The sequence below is a fragment of the Phocoena sinus genome, chromosome 19, assembly GCF_008692025.1.
Source record: "Phocoena sinus isolate mPhoSin1 chromosome 19, mPhoSin1.pri, whole genome shotgun sequence".
Classification (NCBI taxonomy): domain Eukaryota; kingdom Metazoa; phylum Chordata; class Mammalia; order Artiodactyla; family Phocoenidae; genus Phocoena; species Phocoena sinus.
In genome coordinates this window covers 49780881-49800372 of record NC_045781.1, presented here as the reverse complement: position 1 = coordinate 49800372, position 19492 = coordinate 49780881, and the positions used below count along the sequence as shown (strand labels likewise).

The 19492-nt window shown below is 44.3% G+C and overlaps 1 protein-coding gene across 4 annotated transcripts in view; it reads right to left on the bottom strand.

Annotated features, from left to right (window-relative positions):
* The window catches only part of WWOX (WW domain containing oxidoreductase), a 995315-nt gene that overhangs the window by 689407 nt on the left and 286416 nt on the right, over positions 1-19492 (bottom strand). For 3 of the 4 annotated variants that reach the window (XM_032614393.1, XM_032614394.1, XM_032614395.1), the window contains exons 7-8: positions 13877-14062; positions 8174-8438 (exon numbers count right to left, since the gene is read on the bottom strand). In XM_032614393.1, the coding sequence (XP_032470284.1) occupies positions 8174-8438; positions 13877-14062 (451 nt within the window). The remainder of the gene's footprint in view (positions 1-8173; positions 8439-13876; positions 14063-19492) is intronic. The other variant, XM_032614397.1, reaches the window with a different exon arrangement.

Here is a 19492-nt window from a genome sequence, read left to right as displayed (position 1 = left end):
TTCTTCCCTTTTTTGAGCAGTCAGAAGAGATTTCTCTCAGTACTTCAAATAAATAAGATATCCAGCTGAACAAACACCATGCACTCCTGTGGATTACTTTGGCTTCATAAAGAATATTTCACTTTCTTTTTTTTCAAACATGTAAATGATTAAAGAGACCCCATCATATGAAACCCAAGGAAAAAATGTATCAAGTGATGTAGATTCTATACATGGTAGGAGATGGAGAAGCAAAAAGCCCCAGCTGGGGAAAAGGGCATGATCTTTCACAGGGGAAATTAGAATATTACTAAATAAGATATTTTACATATTGTACATCTTAACAGGAGTGGCTTTGTAACGTGAAAACCAAACTGCGGTGTTCAAAATCAATCTCTTTTTTTCCGAAAACAGCAAAATACTAGTTGTTTTTCTTTCTTTCTTAGATTCCTACTTAAAAACAGATCCCAAAACTACAACAACGACAAAAATACAGAGTCTGGAATAAGAATAATATTCCACGTGGGATGTGAAATGATTGGTGAGCCTTATCTACCTTTATGGCTTAAAAAAAAAAAAAAAAGTCCAGGATCTCTGGACAATTTTTGAAACTCAAAATTCAGCAATAGGTGTTTCTTTAGAGAGAAAATTTGGGCCACTCATGAACATGGCCCCCTCTCAATACTTGACTTGAGGAAACACAATCCATACGTTTCTTTATTCTTTTCATGAGACAAAAATGCATAAACAGCCATGTATTTTTTTTAAATGGTTGCATCTGGTACCTCTCAGCCCAGAAAGAGGAAAGACAAGAATGCAGAAAGGATGAAACAGGAGAACAACAAGGCAAAGACACAGGCATCAGTAACGAATGCTATGGCTTAAGGCCAAGAACCAGCAAGACCTATGCATAAATCTGCCACCAGACAGCTTACCGAAAGGCGCACACACACACACACACACGCACGCACGCACACAAAAGACTAAATAAAACCGAATTTGAAAAGTGTGGTAGGCAGCCTCTGAGCCGCTATGCTCCCATGTTTCCTAGTACTGACACCACTGTGAGATCCTCTCCCTGTGAATGTGGATCACACCCACTGATTTCCTTCTACCAAACAGAATGGACTGAAGTTATGAGATATCCCTTCTGGGGTTTGGTTACACAGGGCTGTGACTCCAAAGAACCGAGAGAGAGGCCCACGGCTAAAAGGCAGAGAGGAAACAAAGTCCTCAGTATTCCAGGCCATAAAGAACTGAACCCTGCCAACAGGCCCACAAGCTTGGAAGTGGGCCCTTCCCCAGCTGAGCCTTGAAACGGCGACAGCTGGGCTGACACCTTGACTGCAACTCACAAGTTGACCCTAAAGCAGAGAGGCCGGGTTCCAGACCCACAGAAACTGGGAGATAAGCAGAAAGGGTGTCACAAAAGGGCACAGGCTGAAATAGCCGCTTATGAGGAAAAGCACTCCGATGTGTTGGATCAGCGTCCGCCCTGATTCGACCCTCTACTGCTTCACTCTCCTTCTCCCGACTCTGGTGAGGCTGGATAGGTCTACATTTCACAAACCGTATCCCCGCATGCTCCATGCTCACAAGTCAACTGCGATGCAGTAAGAGTTGCTGAAAGTTTGGAACCTGGGATCTGAAAGAGGCACAGAAGAATTCTGCAGCTGAAACAGTACCTTTGGAATCTTCTAGGCTGGTCATTCCCAAGTGTAAGCCCAACATTTTCAATACTGAGAACAATGGCCAAGGGAGCAATGAAATGGTTTTCCCTGAAGTCGAATGTACTCAACTGAAAGGGCTGCTTTCTGTCCCACCATCATGTCCTGCCTCCAGTTTCTGGCATTTAAATGTCTATTCTTTTACAAAATTATGGAGACAGTCTATGGTGGTGGGTTTGTCTTTCATCCAGAGTTTTCAGAATAAAGCATATGAGCCTGCACTAGTCTCCTTTTTGAAAAATTTCCTTTCAAATTACACTGTAAAATCCAAAACCCATGGGACAACTAATACTTGGTTAAATGACTCATTTTACAGATAACAACAGGGAGGCCCAGAAAGGGGATATGACTTGCTCAGAGACACACAACTGCTTGATTACAGCAAACTCTAAAACTACATTCAGAAAGACAAGATACAAAGATGTAAACCCACGAGCGTGGAGCCTGGCACTTAGTAGGTCCTCAGGGAAGATGAGAATACATCTTCCACTGATGTTCAACGTATTCGTCCATCTCAGTGTAGTAAGAAGGGGAGGGTGTGGATTTCAGCTTCTGAACAATTCGGAACCCCAGATTCGAGTTCTCCTCATTGCCGCTGGAAAAACACTACCTTCCGCCTCACGAGGAAAAATCAACATGTCCGGTGAGTTATAAGAAAATCAACGTTCACAGAAGAAACGTCTCAGAAACATCATCGCAGGGCAACACCAACTCCTGGCATGTGTTTAACCGTGCTGGCCTCCGATATCGAAACTGTGCGGCAGCCAAAAATCGTTGGAAAGAAGTATGAAATTGGAGAAAAGGAAACTGGAGGGGGAGGATCAAAGAAGCCTCCACCAACTTAAAAGTAATAAAAGAGCTAGGAAGAGAGTTAAAAAGAGGCAATGCATTACCCAAGAGCCAACGGGGACGCAGAAGAAAAGGAAACGAGGAAGATAAAACTAGGGGAATTTCAAATCTTGGTTAAGTGTTCATTAAAAAATTTGTCACACGTATTAAGGCCAGATAGTCATTTCTTTCCCCCTCTCAGGCACTCATTCGGGAACAAAGGCCCAACCAGACTTAAAACACAGAAAGGCAAGGCAGAGAAAAATACAGCCATGAAGAGCCCTGGCCTCACAAAGCCAAACATACTTTCCTCCTCCTCTTTGTTTCCAACAAGAAAGGGGCAAGGACAAGGCAGCCAGAGAATTCAACCCTCACTCAGGAGTCTCAAAATATTTAGATCAGTGAAGAATATGCTGAAATTTCCACTTTGAAAATTCTATTTCCTCCTCCCCACGCAGAAAAAGGCCCCCGCTTTTCTACTCCAATGTAACAATAAAGATTCAGACAGGGAGTTTTGTCCTTGATAGTATCCAGAGTGTAGTCAGCTGCAGGTATTTAATGGGGAGGGGTGGGGGGGAGTATTTTTCTAAAATACTAATTTAAAGAACAAATCAACATCTATTATCTCCTTCATTATGTTTTAAATTGTACAACTATAAATCACCCCGCAGCGGGTTATTCAAGGGCAGAATTACCGGGCTTGGCTTTCCCGAAGGTTAGAAGAACGACACCGTGTGCTTTTTCTAGCTATAATTTATAACTTTGCAACAGAAGCAGCATTGCAGGCCCATCCATTAGCAGGGTAGCTGCGCATCTGTTAAAACTCAGCACAACGACTGGCTTTGCGCGGCCCCAGGAAACGTAATCCAATCGTTTCAGAAGTTCGACAAACTTGAGCTGTCGTTATTTTTTTTCTTCTGTCAAACGATTTGAAAACGCGGTTCCCTAAAACATCTGCTAAGCTCTTGCTACCCTAACACATGATACTCTTTCTACCGTTACCTGCCATCGCAAACATCTGGTTGCACAGAACACGCTAAGAGGCACGTGAGGGGGCTCAGCTTCAAATTTACATACTGACGGCAAAAGGCTGGAGTGGACCTAGGAACTTGAGCTAAGACGTTGTTTACCAGCACTGCAAGTGTCTGCGGGGGAGAAAACGGGGAGAGGGTTCATTTCATGAAGGTGCTTTCAAACATTTTAAAAAGGAGACACAACCACAGGACTGGATCAGTGTGGCAGCGGCGGTGGTATATTTGACAGAGAAAATGAACTTGGACAAGTAGCTGGCAGAGGGTCTGCCAGCTGATATTTCATTTTCTTGAACAAGTTGGCTAAGTTCCCTATGCCTTTTAACTGCAAAATAAGGGGAGTGATTCTAACGTCAAACCTGCTATAAGCAATAAATGAAGACATATATGCTGATACATAAAGCACCACAATGCCTGGCCTTACCTGCCAAGCTGCATCTTACTTGGGTGCATGGCAACAACAGCAAATAGACAGGCCCGCCTTTAAAAATCTCCCAGATCACCAGATAATACAGTATGTCTGATTTTGTGAAATAAGCCCCAGAGAGTAATACGTATGTATGAATACACTACGTACGCTAACATACAATATATATTAGTTCATCAGTATGCAAAATGTAATTTTAGAGTATTTAAATAAAAAGCAAGCTAGAGAGATGGGAAAATAAGCAAATGACACACATAAGATGGATGTCACTTCATAACTAGAAAGCTTCCAGCAAAGTTTAGTTTCCTTGAAGATGTTACACAAGCAGCTAAGGAACCCTGCGTCATTTTTAAAACAATACTTAAGACAATCCTATTCCCATTTTTATCTATTACTTTAATTTTATTATAAATTGGAGGGAAGAGGGAAAAACGCTTTTCCCTCCGAAACCCCCATATACCTGTCCTGACCTCTGTACCACAAGAGGAAGAAGTGTCAGAGACACAGCTCCACCAGTAGGGGTCACTGTGCTGAGAATTAATCCCTAAGAGTTTCTCATTAGTGACTATTATACTGCAGGCGGGCAAAATGGAAAAATTAATTAATTTCAAAGTGATAATGCATTTACAGCAGCAATTAGAAATGTATAACTGTAAAAGGGCAACATTTAAAAGATTACATTTAATAAAGTTGCACAAGAATATCCAATTGTAAAATTACTGATCTGCCACAATATTCCTTAAAGAGGCACTTAAAATAGCCTGACTCCACGAAGGGTGACCTAATTACTGTAACTAAAATCACCGCAGTCACAGCGAGTCACAGCGAATAAAAAAGGGACGTTTGTATTAGAATACTGCCGTTGAATACTTCAGGGAGTCGGCTACAGTGGAGAAGGCAGGCAGGGCTCCCGGGCACAAGGCTGGCTGTGTGTCTTATTTCCTTGACCTTGCGTAATGGAATGCACACCCCAGCAACCCTCAGGTCAAAAGGAAAATGCTTTGTCTGAAGTGCAAGGCAGAAAGGGCAAAGATGAAGCACAAACAGAACACTAGCCACTGGGAGACGGGAAACCCTGAATCTATGCTCAGGTTCTCCATGAGCATTTAGGATCCAACTCCTACACGGGGTGGGAATGGGGATGCAACCACGTGGCTTAGGTCCAAAAACATGTTTGCATTAAAATGGCAGAAGTGCGCCCTTCATCCACAAAACAATGTCTTGTCACGATGGAAGCAATGCCAAGCCCTGTATGGAAGGACAGAACATGAGGTTGGATCTGTAGTTCAGTCTGTCCTACCAGTGAAACAGCAGATCCCAGGTCTATACTGGTACAGAGTTCTGTCCCACATACAGAGTCCTACATTTTCGTCAAAGAGAAGTGACTGGCTGTGAGTTTGACAAGTCCAGGGCTCCCGTTCCATCTCTTTACGAACCTCAGTCGTATGGAACTCTGGGGTCTAAGAAACCCCACCAAATACCTAAATGTATAAAGATATGACAGACCGTGAATCCATTACTGTCAATCCTCATGCCAACCTTTATCGCCATTTTGGTTACGAGGGAACAAGCCCAGAAGGGTCAAGTGTCTTGCCCAAGCTCTCCCAATTCCAAGGGTAAGGGCTGGGGCTTGACCATGAGGATCCTAAGCAAGAGAGTCAGTAGGTCCACTGTCCCAGGCAGCAGCTTTCTCACACTTGCCACCACCAGGAAGTCATGTCAAATCCCTTTTCTAACACAGGCTAAGGGTTTACGTCCCCTGCCCTTTTACGGAACATTCCACCATTGCCAATACAACTTAACCAAATCTGGGGGGTCTTTTGGTGACGTCTCCACTTTTCTCCAAACCTTCTCAAGGGTTATCTGCTCATTTCCCCAAACCCCCCTCTCACCCAGGGCCACAGACACCAGTTCTTGTTTTATATGTTGCCCAAGACTGCTCCCAGCGGGCACTTTCCCGCTGCGAGCACTGGGGACCAGGCTCGGGGGGTGGCCGAAGCCTCTGTACACTGGCTGGTGAAGGAGGAGGAAAGAGCCGCTTAGGCTGGGCGTCGGGCATCACTGAGACCAGATCCCGGTGTGGTGCGCATTCAGTGGGGAGCTTCTCCTAACTCCCTGTGCTGCCCAGCTGTATGGTGACACTCCCGTCTCAGTTTCCAACTCCACGCTCTTGTTTCCCCGTTGGCCTGAGTCCCGACTAGAGTTACCAGCCAAACAACAATATTCTGTGATCCCAACACGGCTGCCTGCCTGACTTAATTTGCTGGCGCTTTCAGAAATCCTCGTTACGTCCAAGGAGCAGACAATCCAGCCTGACTCGGCTAAACTCGTTTATGTGTTGTGTTCCTGTTAACTATTAGACAATGATCCCCTCCCCAAGAAACAAAACCATTCACTCCACCTTTTATTTTCCCAGAACTAGTCTTCTTCTTCCTCCCACCTGCCCTTGTGCAGGGTTTTTAAGCCCTGTGGTCCCATCACAGAGTAAGAGTGGCTACCATTTTCCATCAACAAGCCTTCATCCACTGGAGACCACACCCAATGGGGACATGGTTTCACCACCCGCCATCACAGTCCTTGTAGTCACAGCCCCACCTCAGTTCTTTCCCACCACGTTCCTGTGATTAGAGAAATTCCAGAAGAAGAAAAAGCAAGACTCTGATGTCACATGAAGGAGTTCCTTGGCTCCCACCAATGATCAATCACAAGGGAGAAAATTCAAGAGCCAGAGATTACAAATCACATGCGATGATTGGGCTGTTGGTCTTGAAGGTACAGGGCCAGCAGAAAATGAGAAAGGATGCTGTCCACTCCTCACCCCCTGCATAAACTTGAACAACAACTCATCCATGGTACTGTCAATGGCACTGACACCAGTCCAGGCCCATATTCTCCCTTATCATCTCTACTGAAGGACCTAACTTAAGACAACGAACGGAAATCACGGTCAAAGATATCCTCGTGGAGAAGCTACTCTCACGCAATCACGGACAGCCTGCCGATGGGGAAGCTTCAGAATCCTGGGACACACACGCTTTCTCGTTTTCCACCGGCCTTGGCCTTGGAGAACTGCTCTCCAGAGACTCTCCCACTTCTCCTGTTCTTTAAGTATTCACCTCTTGGATTAAGCCTATTTGCTTTGCATAAGAACCATCTGGATGATGAAGATTAAAAAAGCACTTACTTACTTTCTCCTAGGCAGGTCAAAAGATTTTCCTTGCAGTTCTAAAAGCCATCCACAAACATTAAGCTCAATGAGGGTGGGTGGGAAGGGCTGCAGGAGAAGGCAGCAGACTGTATTCAGAGGCTATGGGATCATTTGCCCAGAACATTGGAGGTTAATGACTTGACTTTTGTTACTCCTAAAAGCCAAGGTGTTTCTGAGGATTACGTGGTAGGTTTGGTTAACTGGAATACTGGTGTCCACTAAATAGGAAAACATTTTTTTAAAGGCCTGTGTTTTAGAAAAGTACCATACCAAATATGTGTGTAAAAATGTGCATTCTTCATTCAAATGACTTCCTCCTCAAACTTCTTTCAGGGAAGAAGTTTCCAGATACAGTTGTTATAGGAGCATCAAAAACAGAAAGAACTTCACACTTACCTTTGCGAACATGTCCAAATCTAACCACAGTCGTGTGCTTCACCCAAAAGGACTTACCTTTGGAGAAGTAAAGAATAAAGTGCACCTGTAGCCCAACAAAAGGATTCTCCAGGAAAGGTTTACACCCATTAAAAGAAGAATTTAGAACAACAGATACAGATTCTCAATGGAAACAAAGGAATCACATCTGCTAATAATTCAAAAGGCATGAATCCATGTCATTCACCTACTAACACAAAACACAGTTTTGAAGGACTGTGCTTACTGAAACAAGAAAAATTACATCGAAAGCAAACAAATCATCTCCATGAAGATGTTCAGCCACATATTAACACAATACTGAAAGAGCACATCTTCTCTCTGGCCCTCCAAGACACCTCTAGAGAAACAGATGCAATCTAAAGCCCACTGAAATGTGTCCAAGAGCCCTAATAAGCCTGATGCTGTGATGATCAAAACCAGACTCATCTTCACAAGAGGTGAGAGGCGCAGAAAGCACGTGTGCCTGGGTTTCTCTAGGACCCTTTCCGTAAAGGCGCACTGGAGGTGTCTGCGGCGACGGCGGCAGTTCACTTACCATGGACTTGGTGAAGGGTCTGGCCAAGGTGAAGAGCAGCGTGTACACCCACCAGCCTCGATGCAGGGAGGAGTACATCATGTTCCCGGGGTGCACCGCATTCGACGTGACCCCACGCGGGGACAGGCGGCGGTGGAGTTCGCTGGAGAAGAGGATGTTACAGAGTTTGGACCGGTTGTAAGCCAGCATGGCCCAGTAGTCATTTTTCGATGGAGAAAGGCGGCTAAAGTCTAGTTTTCCAGAGGAATCATTAATATCTGTAAATCTTAAACAAACAAACAAAAAAAAGATATGAAACAGCCAGTCTCTGACTTCTTATATAGTGTTGTGTTTTTATTAGAAATCTGGGAAGAACTATGCAGAGATGATTGAAAACTCAATTGGGCAAACATCGAAACAAAGTCTCCTTAAAAATAGACAATGGGGATTTCACAATATAAACCATCGGGGTCCAAAGGCACACTTAATAAAGGGCCAAACTCATAAATACAGCGGTCTTCACATGCTGAAGTCCCACTCCACCACCCCTGCCTCTGACATGTATTTTTCAAAACCTTCAACAGGAAGTTCAAGGATAATTAAATTAAATGGAAAAACATCTTAAATAAAGGGCTGCTGCTTTTGGAAGCAGAAAGATATCGCATTCCCAACCTTTGACAGGGCTTCCCTGGGTTGTTTTAGCCAATGCTCGCGTCCTGTATTATTTTCATTTGAGCATCCAAGTAAATACAGATGAGCCTTGCTGCCTCTAAGACTCTTTTACAGATTAAAAATTAATGATTATAAAGGGGTTATAACCTTGGTGAGGTGCCACCAACAGTCTTATACGTTTAAAAGATAAATGTAAACAAAGCCAAAATAAGTTCTGGCAGAGTCGAATGTTTTTAAGTATATCCATGCCACGGATACACACAAATCAAAGTAAGTAGTTGATGTTTTATAATTGGGTCTGACGGAGTCGTTAAACACCAGCTGTTTGTTTCTTTCGTTCTTATTTATTTTTTTTTTTTAAATAACAACAAAGTAGTGACTTCCCTAAAAAGCAAAAAAAAAAAAAGATAACAGAAGGGATTTTCTAGACGACAGTCTCATCTTCATTAAGGACCCCTTGGAGTTTGCTTCATTAACTCCGGGCATTTGCCCCGAGTAATAAGGGAGCACAACAAGGGCACTGGAGACAACCACTGTGGAAAAGGAAAGCAAAAGGTAAAACGAAAATGATGGAATAATCTGGTTGTTCCTTAAAGGAGCAGTTCAGATGGAGCTATGACCAAGGAGAGAATCCCAGGGGCAGACGAAATTCATGTCTTAACGGAAATTAAATACCCCTTCTCCAGGACTCAGTCAGTGACATCCCATTTCCGGTGTTAAATCAGCTTGCCGAGCCGAAGTCGTCAACAAAGATCATGGCCAGAGACGCTGGCGTGGATAAGGCAGTGAGACTCTAAAAGGAATCACCGCTGCCTGCTTCCAAGTCCCCAGACCACAGGAAGAGCCCAGACTTCCGAGCTTAATCCTCTGAGGCAGTGAAATTTAGCGGGAAATTTGAAATTTTATGGGAGCCTTTTTCTGGTTGTCATAACGACTGCCGGCGGGGGCCGCGGACAGGAGATGTCCTGCCACGCACTCGGAGCCTTGCTCAAGGAAGATGGCCCCACTGGACATTCAGGCAGATGAAAGCCTGTCTGTAATTATCTGAGCCTAGAGCCGAGCTGTGCTTTACACAGACGCACAGTTGTAACAGCCGCTGAATTTCCAGGAGCAGCATGCCACAACCATGTAAATGAGGAATGAGCGCGCTTTGGGATTTTATGGGATTGGGTGGCGGGGAGGTGAGGCTTGACCCGAGGCTGGTGGCATTTGAGGCTGCCATGGCGCACACCTCTTAACAATCCACGTGTGCGAGGATCCCAATGGAGGGCTGGGCTCTCTGATAACTTACCTCCCCTGAAGTCCCGCCCAAGCACTGACATGTTGGAACACATGCTCTTTTGCTTCACATTCATTTTTTTCCTTACATTACAGGTAAGCTAGCACACTGAATTACAACATATGTACGCAGGGAAGTTATATTATTCATATTTCTTAATTTTATTTCAAAACAGTAATAAGGTGTTACAGAAGAGTTGTCACCAAAAAAAAAAAAAAAAAAAAAAAAAAAAAATAGGACTGTTGAGTTGAGGATGCAATGATCTAAGGTATGGCCCAGAAGTTCTACCTGCTCTGAGTAGAAAAGAGCATCCAGGATTCAGACAACATCTAACAGGTACGGGACGAAGGTAGCATCCTTCACTCACTCTCCGTTCCGCTTTCATCGGCTTTCTTGGCATCCTTTGTTTAGCCCAATCCAGCTCACGTGTCACTTCTTCCAGGAAGCTCTCCCTAACTAACTCTTCCACTGCTTGCTGTCACAGTGATTTCTGGGGTGGCAGTGAGGGACAGACTGAAAGAAGCCACGCAGGGTAGATGGAAATTAAGTATCCACTTTCCGGGACCTGGTCCATGCTATTCCTGTTGTTCAAGGACCTGCCACCCTGCAACGTTAGCAACAAAGCAAGTCAGGCCACCTTCGTACCTTGTGCCTCTGTCCTTACCATACAGACTGCAAGCCATTTGTTCATTTGCTTCCAACCCTAGACTGTGCGTTCTCGGGAGGTGAGCTCCTTCAATGTTGCCTATGACACACGGTAGGGCCTAAATACGGGACTAGAGAACTGAGGTTTGATCACGGGTTTGGAATTCCAAACTAAGAGCCAAGTTTCCTTTATTACAAAAAGCTTTGTTTTGAGCTTTGCTCAAAAGGCAAATTTTCCCATTCTGTTCAGAGGCTTTATGCCCTTCATGAACATCTGCACGCAGCACTTTCTCATGTTTAGAAGGATTTCCCTGCTTCGGCTTTTAAGGACAATGCAGAAGTATCTCATGCCCTGGGGAACACTGGGTAGACTCAACCCCTAAGAGAAGGTATTCATTCCTAGTCCCCAACCGAGAAACAAGGCGAAAACAACAACAAAATCCACCATGATGAGAAATTAGATGGAACCAGGTTGAAAGCAGGTTTCGAGATGGAGAAAGAGCTACTAAACAGTAGGCCTGCCCTCTGCAGACAGCCCTCCCCCATAAGTAGACCCCTGAGTTCCTGACCTGCTGATCTCCTGAGCAGCACACTCATTTTTAAGGCCTGATTAGCTTGTATTGACAGTCCTCCAGGGAGGAGAGAGGGTGGGCGAGCTTTCTGATTCCTCTGAGCCGGGGCCCGCTTCCTGAAAAATGACCGCGTTCACCTCTCACAGCTCAAGAGACAGCAAAACAAATCTACAAAAGCTGCCTACCCTGTTTTCAAGTTGAAAAATTGACAAAGCTAAACAATAACGTCTTAATAGAGTTATCCTCCTACCAGGACACTCGAATGTTAACATTTGCTCTCTGGACGTTAACATCTGCTGTTTGAGAGGACCTCTATCTTGTATTTCTCTATATACTGCTCCTTTATTTATTTTTTTTTAAACTGAGGATTTTTAAATAACCCAACTAAAATAATTAGGCTGGATTCTATGTAGACAAAAGCTAGTATGTTCAAAGAATAGGACTGAATTTGCATCAGAGGCTGTGTGTGTGTGTGTGTGTGTGTGTGTGCCAACTTGGCACTCAACACAGCTGCAGCCATTTACAGCCCTTCAGCCAGCACTCCACTCTTTTCATTCCATTTTAATTGTTATCTGAAAACTTTTTTCACAGCAAGGAAGTTCTCATTTTCATATGATGGATTTCAATTCACTTGCTCCGGTTCCAGATAAGTAACTAAAATACAGGGAAGACTCGGGGAGGCTAATAAATATTTTGCCTTGGGGCAGTCTGGTATAATATTTTCTGCAAACATCGGACTTCATTTTTCCCCTAACAGGGGGTCCTGACTCCAACGAAGAGATTCCGCCAAGGTTTATGGAGGTAATTAGATATCAACCCTTCCGTTTTACGACATGGCTTAGGGCTCTGGGTCCTTGAGCAGCAAGTGAGTGCTTTCCCAGGACTGCCCGCCCAGTATTCACACTGGCTCTGGGGTGCTACACAAGTGTAATAAACAAACCAGCTTGGGAGAATTAACGTTTTGTAAAAACACCCTTTAATAAGGGCAAGAGGTCATCGGGAAGTAGAAAACCAGTGCCCGTCGCCAGACAGGAGCGGGCCTGATAACACACACTTCAGGAAGACCTGGTCTGGAAACTACAATGGATCGAATCCAAGACACCAGGGCCCTGCCTTCCGATCCATCTTTTAAATGAAATCAAGATTCAGATCTCCAAGGTAAGTGCGAATTACACTGCAGTTAAGGAGAGAACAAAGACGTCCCATCAAATACTTATTTGAGATCCAGATTTACAAAGGGAAGAAAGCAGCTGACAATTCCACAGAATCTCCCATTAAATACCAGCTCATTTAAACGTATCCCGTGGCGCCCTCCACATCTGGCAAATGACTGGGGCTGGCAGATTTATTTCCGGAGCTCTCTCCCCATCGCCCCCGCAGTAGCCTCCCTCACGCCTGAACAACGCCACTCCACTTTCACGAACCCGGTGTGATTTGCAAAGATAAGGATGTCCCGATTTTGTTACCCCCTAATTACGAGATGTTTCATGTCTTTTAACGCAGGGGAGGATTATTACCGGCATTTTCCTTTCATTTCGGCCGTCATAAATTTCAAATGGTAAAAGTAAATCTATCTGCAGTGTGTCATTTCAACCATAAGCCCCTGTGTTTGGGAGTGATAAAGGGTTCAGACTAACCCTTGGCTGGTCTCTCTCTTCCAAGTCCCAGGGGTTACATTTTATGGAAGCATGATTTAAAAAAATAAGCTTCATTCTGGGTCACTAAAACATTTCAGGACTTAAGACGAAGAAGAGGGAGAAAAAAAACAGGCCCTTGCACATTATTTTTCTCCAGCTACTTTGGTAGGAGTGAAAGCTCCCAACCACACCAGGAAAATCTCCCTCACATGTATTAAGTCTAGCCTCACCCGGCAAGTCCTTTATCTTCTCAGGGTACTTCTCTTTAGACAAAGTTGTTTATCCAACTCTAGAAACAAAACATGCTGAAAATACGAGGAAATTTTCAACTGTCGTCTTAGTCGACTGAATATTCTCCTAATGGTAACAGAAAAGAAGTGCCACCTGATGTTTTAATTGAAATTTTAACCAAAAGAGTCACGGCCAGATTTCTAATATGTTCTAACTACAGTACTTCCCTTTCTACAATTACACAGCTAATGTCTGCATTGGATTCCCTAATTTCTCATTATAAAACAACTGGATTTCATCTTGCAGTTTTTAGTTGCATTGTTTCTCCTGCTGGAATAACTGCACATTCTTCTTCGTGAGATGGTGAAGTTGGTGAATGACAAAATCAATAAAGGTCAGGAATTCAGATTTAATCAATTATTATTCCATCTCAAAGCAAAATCAATGAGGGATCTGAAGTATAGTTATAAAAACAATCTACCTTGCTGTCGACACTACCCCCAAATAATCACCCACCATCACACACATACACACAAAAAAAGACCTCGATAAATTCAGTAAGCCAGGTTGAGTACACACTTTCTGGAGCAGGACTAATGAAAATTATTTGCAAAAAGAGAGGCTGGGGGGACCATCAGCTGGTGTGAAGAAGCTGGTCACGTGAACAGAACATCCAATTCTAACCCACCTATGGGACTCCGAGGAAACCACGACGACCCGGGCAGGGGCTGAGCGGCACAAGACGTCCTGGAGGAGCTGGACGAGGTAGAAGTGGCCCAGGTGGTTCACCTGGAAGGTGGTCTCCAGGCCATCTTTCGTGAGGCTCCAGGGGAGAGCAAACACGGCTGCATTACACACAAGCACGTGAAGTGACCTGAAAGAAAACATCCCACGTTGTACAGACAGAAACGCTCTAAAACCAAGGAGGATCCATGCTCCCCCCGGAATAACCAATTCTTCACTATCTTCAGGACTACAGACAGCTGGAAATGGGATGCCCTAGAAGGTCGCATCTGAGACCATTCTGCTCAGGAAGGGCTTGGATTCTAAGTGAGCAATTGTGCTGAGTTGCTGGGGACGAGGGGGTTCCTGGGATGCAGGACTTTCAGTGCCAAAACAGGGACCGTACTGGGCAAACTGGGATAAGTTGGTCACCCAGGTTGGAACACAGGTTCTACCGCCTAGTTGAATCTGTGCTTCCTTAGCTCATTCAGTTCTCAGCTTCATTATCTATAAAATCGAAACAGCCCTTAAAGTAAGACGTAAGGAGTAAAGGAGAAAGTGTGCTGTGAAGAAGCCAACACCAGAACCAGCACTTACTAGGTATTAAGTAAAACATATCAAGGTGGAAATGCTCTGTCTAAAGAGATAGGCACAAACTGTTTGGATACGTTCCTTTTAGAAGTCAAGTTAAATCTACATTTTAGAAGTCAGCCTGGGGAGAGTTAAGTGGAGGTCTGTTATATTTTCTCTTTGTTTGCACATATTTAATTTCATAATAAAAAATTTAAAAATAAAAGCCTTTCATGTGAATCAAAATCCTAAATCCTAATCAAGAAATTGTATTTGGGGGACCTTGAAGATGGCGGAAGAGTAAGACGCGGAGATCGCCTTCCTCCCCACGGATACACCAGAAATACATCCACACGTGGAACAACTCCTACAGAACTCCTACTGAAGGCTGGCAGAAGACCTCAGACCTCCCAAAAGGCAAGAAACTCCCCACGTAACTGGGTAGGGCAAAAGAAAAAACAGAGACAAAAGAATAAGGACGGCACCTGCACCAGTGGGAGGGAGCTGTGAAGGAGGAAAAGTTTCCACACACTAGGAAGCCCCTCCGCGGGCGGAGACTGCGGGAGGCAGAGGGGGAAGTTTCGGGACCGCGGAGTAGTGCACAGCGACGGGTGCGGAGGGCAAAGCGGGGAGATTCCTGCACAGACGATCGGTGCCGACCAGCACTCACCAACCCGAGAGGCCTGCTGCTCACCCACCGGGACGGGCGGGGCTGCGAGCTGAGGCTCGGGTTTTGGTTTTGGACGGAGCTCAGGGAGAGGACTGGGGTTGGCGGCTTGAACATAGCCTGAAGGGGTTAGTGCACCACGACTAGCCGGGAGGGAGTTCGGGGAAAAGCCTGCACCGGCCGAAGAGGCAAGAGACTTTTTCTTCCCTCTTTGTCTCCTGGTGCGCGAGGAGAGGGGTCTAAGAGCGCTGCTTAAAGGAACTCCAGAGACGGGCGCGAGCCGCGGCTAAAAGCGCGAACCCCAGAGACGGGCGCGAGCCGCGGCTGAGGGCGCGAGCCCCCAAGACGGGCGCGAGCCGCGGCTGAAAGTGCAAACCCCAGAGACGGGCGCGAGCCGCGGCTAAAACCGCGGACCCCAGAGACGGGCGGGAGACGCTAAGGCTGCTGCTGCCGCCACCAAGGGGCCTGTGTGCGAGCACAGGTCACTCTCCACACCCCTCTTCCGCGGAGCCTGTGCAGCCCGCCACTGCCAGGTTCCCGGGATCCAGGGACAACTTCCCCGGGAGTACGCACGGCGGGTCTCAGGCTGGTGCAACATCACGCCGGCCTCTGCCGCAACGTCACGCTGCCTCTGCCGCCGCAGGCCGGCCCCGCACGCAGTGCCCCTCCTTCCCCCATCCCCCAACCCCCGGCCTGAGTGAGCCGCAGGCCCCGAATCAGCGGCTCCTTTAACCCCGTCCTGTCTGAGCGAAAAAACAGACGCCCTCCAGCGACCTACACGCAGAGGCAGGGCCAAATCCAAAGCTGAGCTCCTGTGAGCTGTGAAAACAAAGAAGAGAAAGGGAAATCTCTCCCAGCAGCCACAGAAGCAGCGGATTAAAGCTCCACAATCAACTTGATATACCCTGCATCTGTGGAATACCTGAATAGACAAGGAATGATCCCAAATTGAAGAGGTGGAATTTAGGAGCGAGATCTATGATTTTTTTTCCCTTTTCCTCTTTTTGTGAATGTGTACGTGTATGCTTCTGTGTGAGATCCTGTCTGTATACTCTTGCTTCCACCATTTGTCCTAGGGCTCTATCCGTCCATGACTTTTTTTTAAAAATTCTTTTTCTTAATAATTAAGTTTAATTGTGATAACTTTATTATACTTTACCTTCGTTCTTTCTTTCTTTCCTTCCTTCCTTCCCTCCTTTAGACAACGAATCACCCCAAATTGAGGAGGTGGTCTCAGGGAGCAGGATTTATGATTTTTCCCCCTTTACCTCTTTTTGTGAAGGTGTATGTGTATGCTTCTGTGTAAGATTTTCTCTGTATAGCTTTGCTTCCAACATTTGTCCTAAGGTTCTATCCGTCCCTTTTTTTGTTTTTTTTTTTCTAAATATTTTTTAATTCAATAACTATATTATACTTTATTTTATTTTTACTGTATCATCTTTCTTTCTGTCTTTTTTCCTTCTTTCCCTCCTTCCTTCCTTCCTCCCTCCCTCCCTCCCTCCCTCCTTTCTTTCCTTCTTTGCTTCTTTCTTCCTTCCTTCCTTGCCTCCTTTCCTTCTTTCTTTACTCATACTTCTACTAATTCTCCCTACTTTTTCTCCCTTTTATTCTGAGCTGTGTGGATGAAAGGCTCTTGGTGCTCCAGCCAGGAGTCAGGGCTCTGCCTCTGAGGTAGGAGAGCCAACTTCAGGACACTGGTCAACAAGAGACCTCCCAGCTCCACATAATATTAAACGGTGGAAATATCCCAGAGACCTCCATCTTAACACCAGCACCCAGCTTCACTCAACGACCAGCAAGCCACAGTGCTGGACAACCTATGCCAAACAACTAGCAAAACAGGAACACAACCCCACCCATTAGCAGAGAGGCTGCCTAAAATCATAATAAGGCCACAGACACCCCAAAACACACCACCAGACGTGAACCTGCCCACTAGAGAGACAAGATCCAGCCTCATCCAGCACAACACAGGCACTAGTCCCCTCCACCAGGAAGCCTACACAACCCACTGAAACAACCTTAGCCACTGGAGACAGACATCAAAAACAACGGGAACTACGAAAGTGCAGCCTGCAAAAAGGAGACCCCAAACACAGTAAGATAAGCAAAATGAGAAGACAGAAAAACACACAGCAGATGAAGGAGCAAGATAAAAACCCACCAGACCTAACAAATGAAGAGGAAATAGGCAATCTACCTGAAAAAGAATTCAGAATAATGATAGTAAGGATGATCCGAAATCTTGGAAGTAGAATGGACAAAATGCAAGAAACAGTTAACAAGGACCTACAAGAACTAAAGACGAAACAAGCAACGATGAACAATGCAATAAATGAAATTAAAATCACTCTAGATAGGATCAATAGCAGAATAACTGAGGCAGAAGAACGGATAAGTGACCTGGAAGATAAAGTAGTGGAAATAACTACTGCAGAGCAGAATAAAGAAAAAAGAATGAAAAGAACTGAGGACAGTCTCAGAGACCTCTGGGACAACATGAAACGCACCAACATTCGAATTATAGGGGTTCCAGAAGAAGAAGAAAGAAAGAAAGGGACTGAGAAAATATTTGAAGAGATTATAGTTGAAAACTTCCCTAATATGGGAAAGGAAATAGTTAATCAAGTCCAGGAAGCACAGAGGGTCCCATACAGGATAAATACAAGGAGAAACACGCCAAGACACATATTAATCAAACTGTCAAAAATTAAATACAAAGAAAGCATATTAAAAGCAGCAAGGGAAAAACAACAAATAACACACAAGGGAATCCCCATAAGGTTAACAGCTGATCTCTCAGCAGAAACCCTACAAGCCAGAAGGGAGTGGCAGGACATACTGAAAGTGATGAAGGAGAATAGCCTGCAACCAAGACTACTCTACCCAGCAAGGATCTCATTCACATTTGATGGAGAAATTAAAACCTTTACAGACAAGCAAAAGCTGAGAGAGTTCAGCACCACCAAACCAGCTTTACAACAAATGCTAAAGGAACTTCTCTAGATACGAAACACAAGAGAAGGAAATGACCTATAGTAGCGAACCCAAAACAATATATAAAATGGGAATAGGAACATACATATCGATAATTACCTTAAATGTAAATGGACTAAATGCTCCCACCAAAAGACACAGATTGGCTGAATGGATACAAAAACAAGACCCTTATATATGCTGTCTACAAGAGACCCACTTCAGAACTAGAGACACATACAGACTGAAAGTAAGGGGATGGAAAAAGATATTCCATGCAAATGGAAACCAAAAGAAAGCTGGAGTAGCAATTCTCATATCAGACAAAATAGACTTTAAAATAAGGACTATTAAAAGGGACAAAGAAGGACACTACATAATGATCAAGGGATCGATCCAAGAAGAAGATATAACAATTGTAAATATTTATGCACCCAACATAGGAGCACCTCAATACATAAGGCAAATACTAACAACCATAAAAGGGGAGATCAACAGTAACACATTCATAGTAGGGGACTTTAACACCCCACTTTCACCCATGGACAGATCATCCAAAATGAAAATAAATAAGGAAACACAAGCTTTAAATGATACATTAAACAAGATGGACTTAATTGATATTTATAGGACACTCCATCCAAAAACAACAGAATACACATTTTTCTCAAGTGCTCATGGAACATTCTCCAGGATAGATCATATCTTGGGTCACAAATCAAGCCTTGGTAAATTTAAGAAAACTGAAATTGTATCAAGTATCTTTTCCGACCACAACGCCACGAGACTAGATATCAATTACAGGAAAAGATCTTTAAAAAATACAAACACATGGAGGCTAAACAATACACTACTTAATAATGAAGTGATCACTGAAGAAATCAAAGAGGAAATAAAAAAATACCTAGAAACAAATGACAATGGAGACACAACGACCCAAAACCTATGGGATGCAGCAAAAGCAGTTCTAAGGGGGAAGTTTATAGCAATACAAGCCCACCTTAAGAAGCAGGAAACATCTCAAATAAACAACCTAACCTTGCACCTCAAGCAATTAGAGAAAGAAGAACAAAAAAACCCCAAAGCTAGCAGAAGGAAAGAAATCATAAAAATCAGATCAGAAATAAATGAAAAAGAAATGAAGGAAACAATAGCAAAGATCAATAAAACTAAAAGCTGGTTCTTTGAGAAGATAAACAAAATAGATAAACCACTAGCCAGACTCATCAAGAAAAAAAGGGAGAAGACTCAAATCAATAGAATTAGAAATGAAAAAGGAGAAGTAACAACTGACACTGCAGAAATAAAAAAAATCATGAGAGATTACTACAAGCAACTCTATGCCAATAAAATGGACAATCTGGAAGA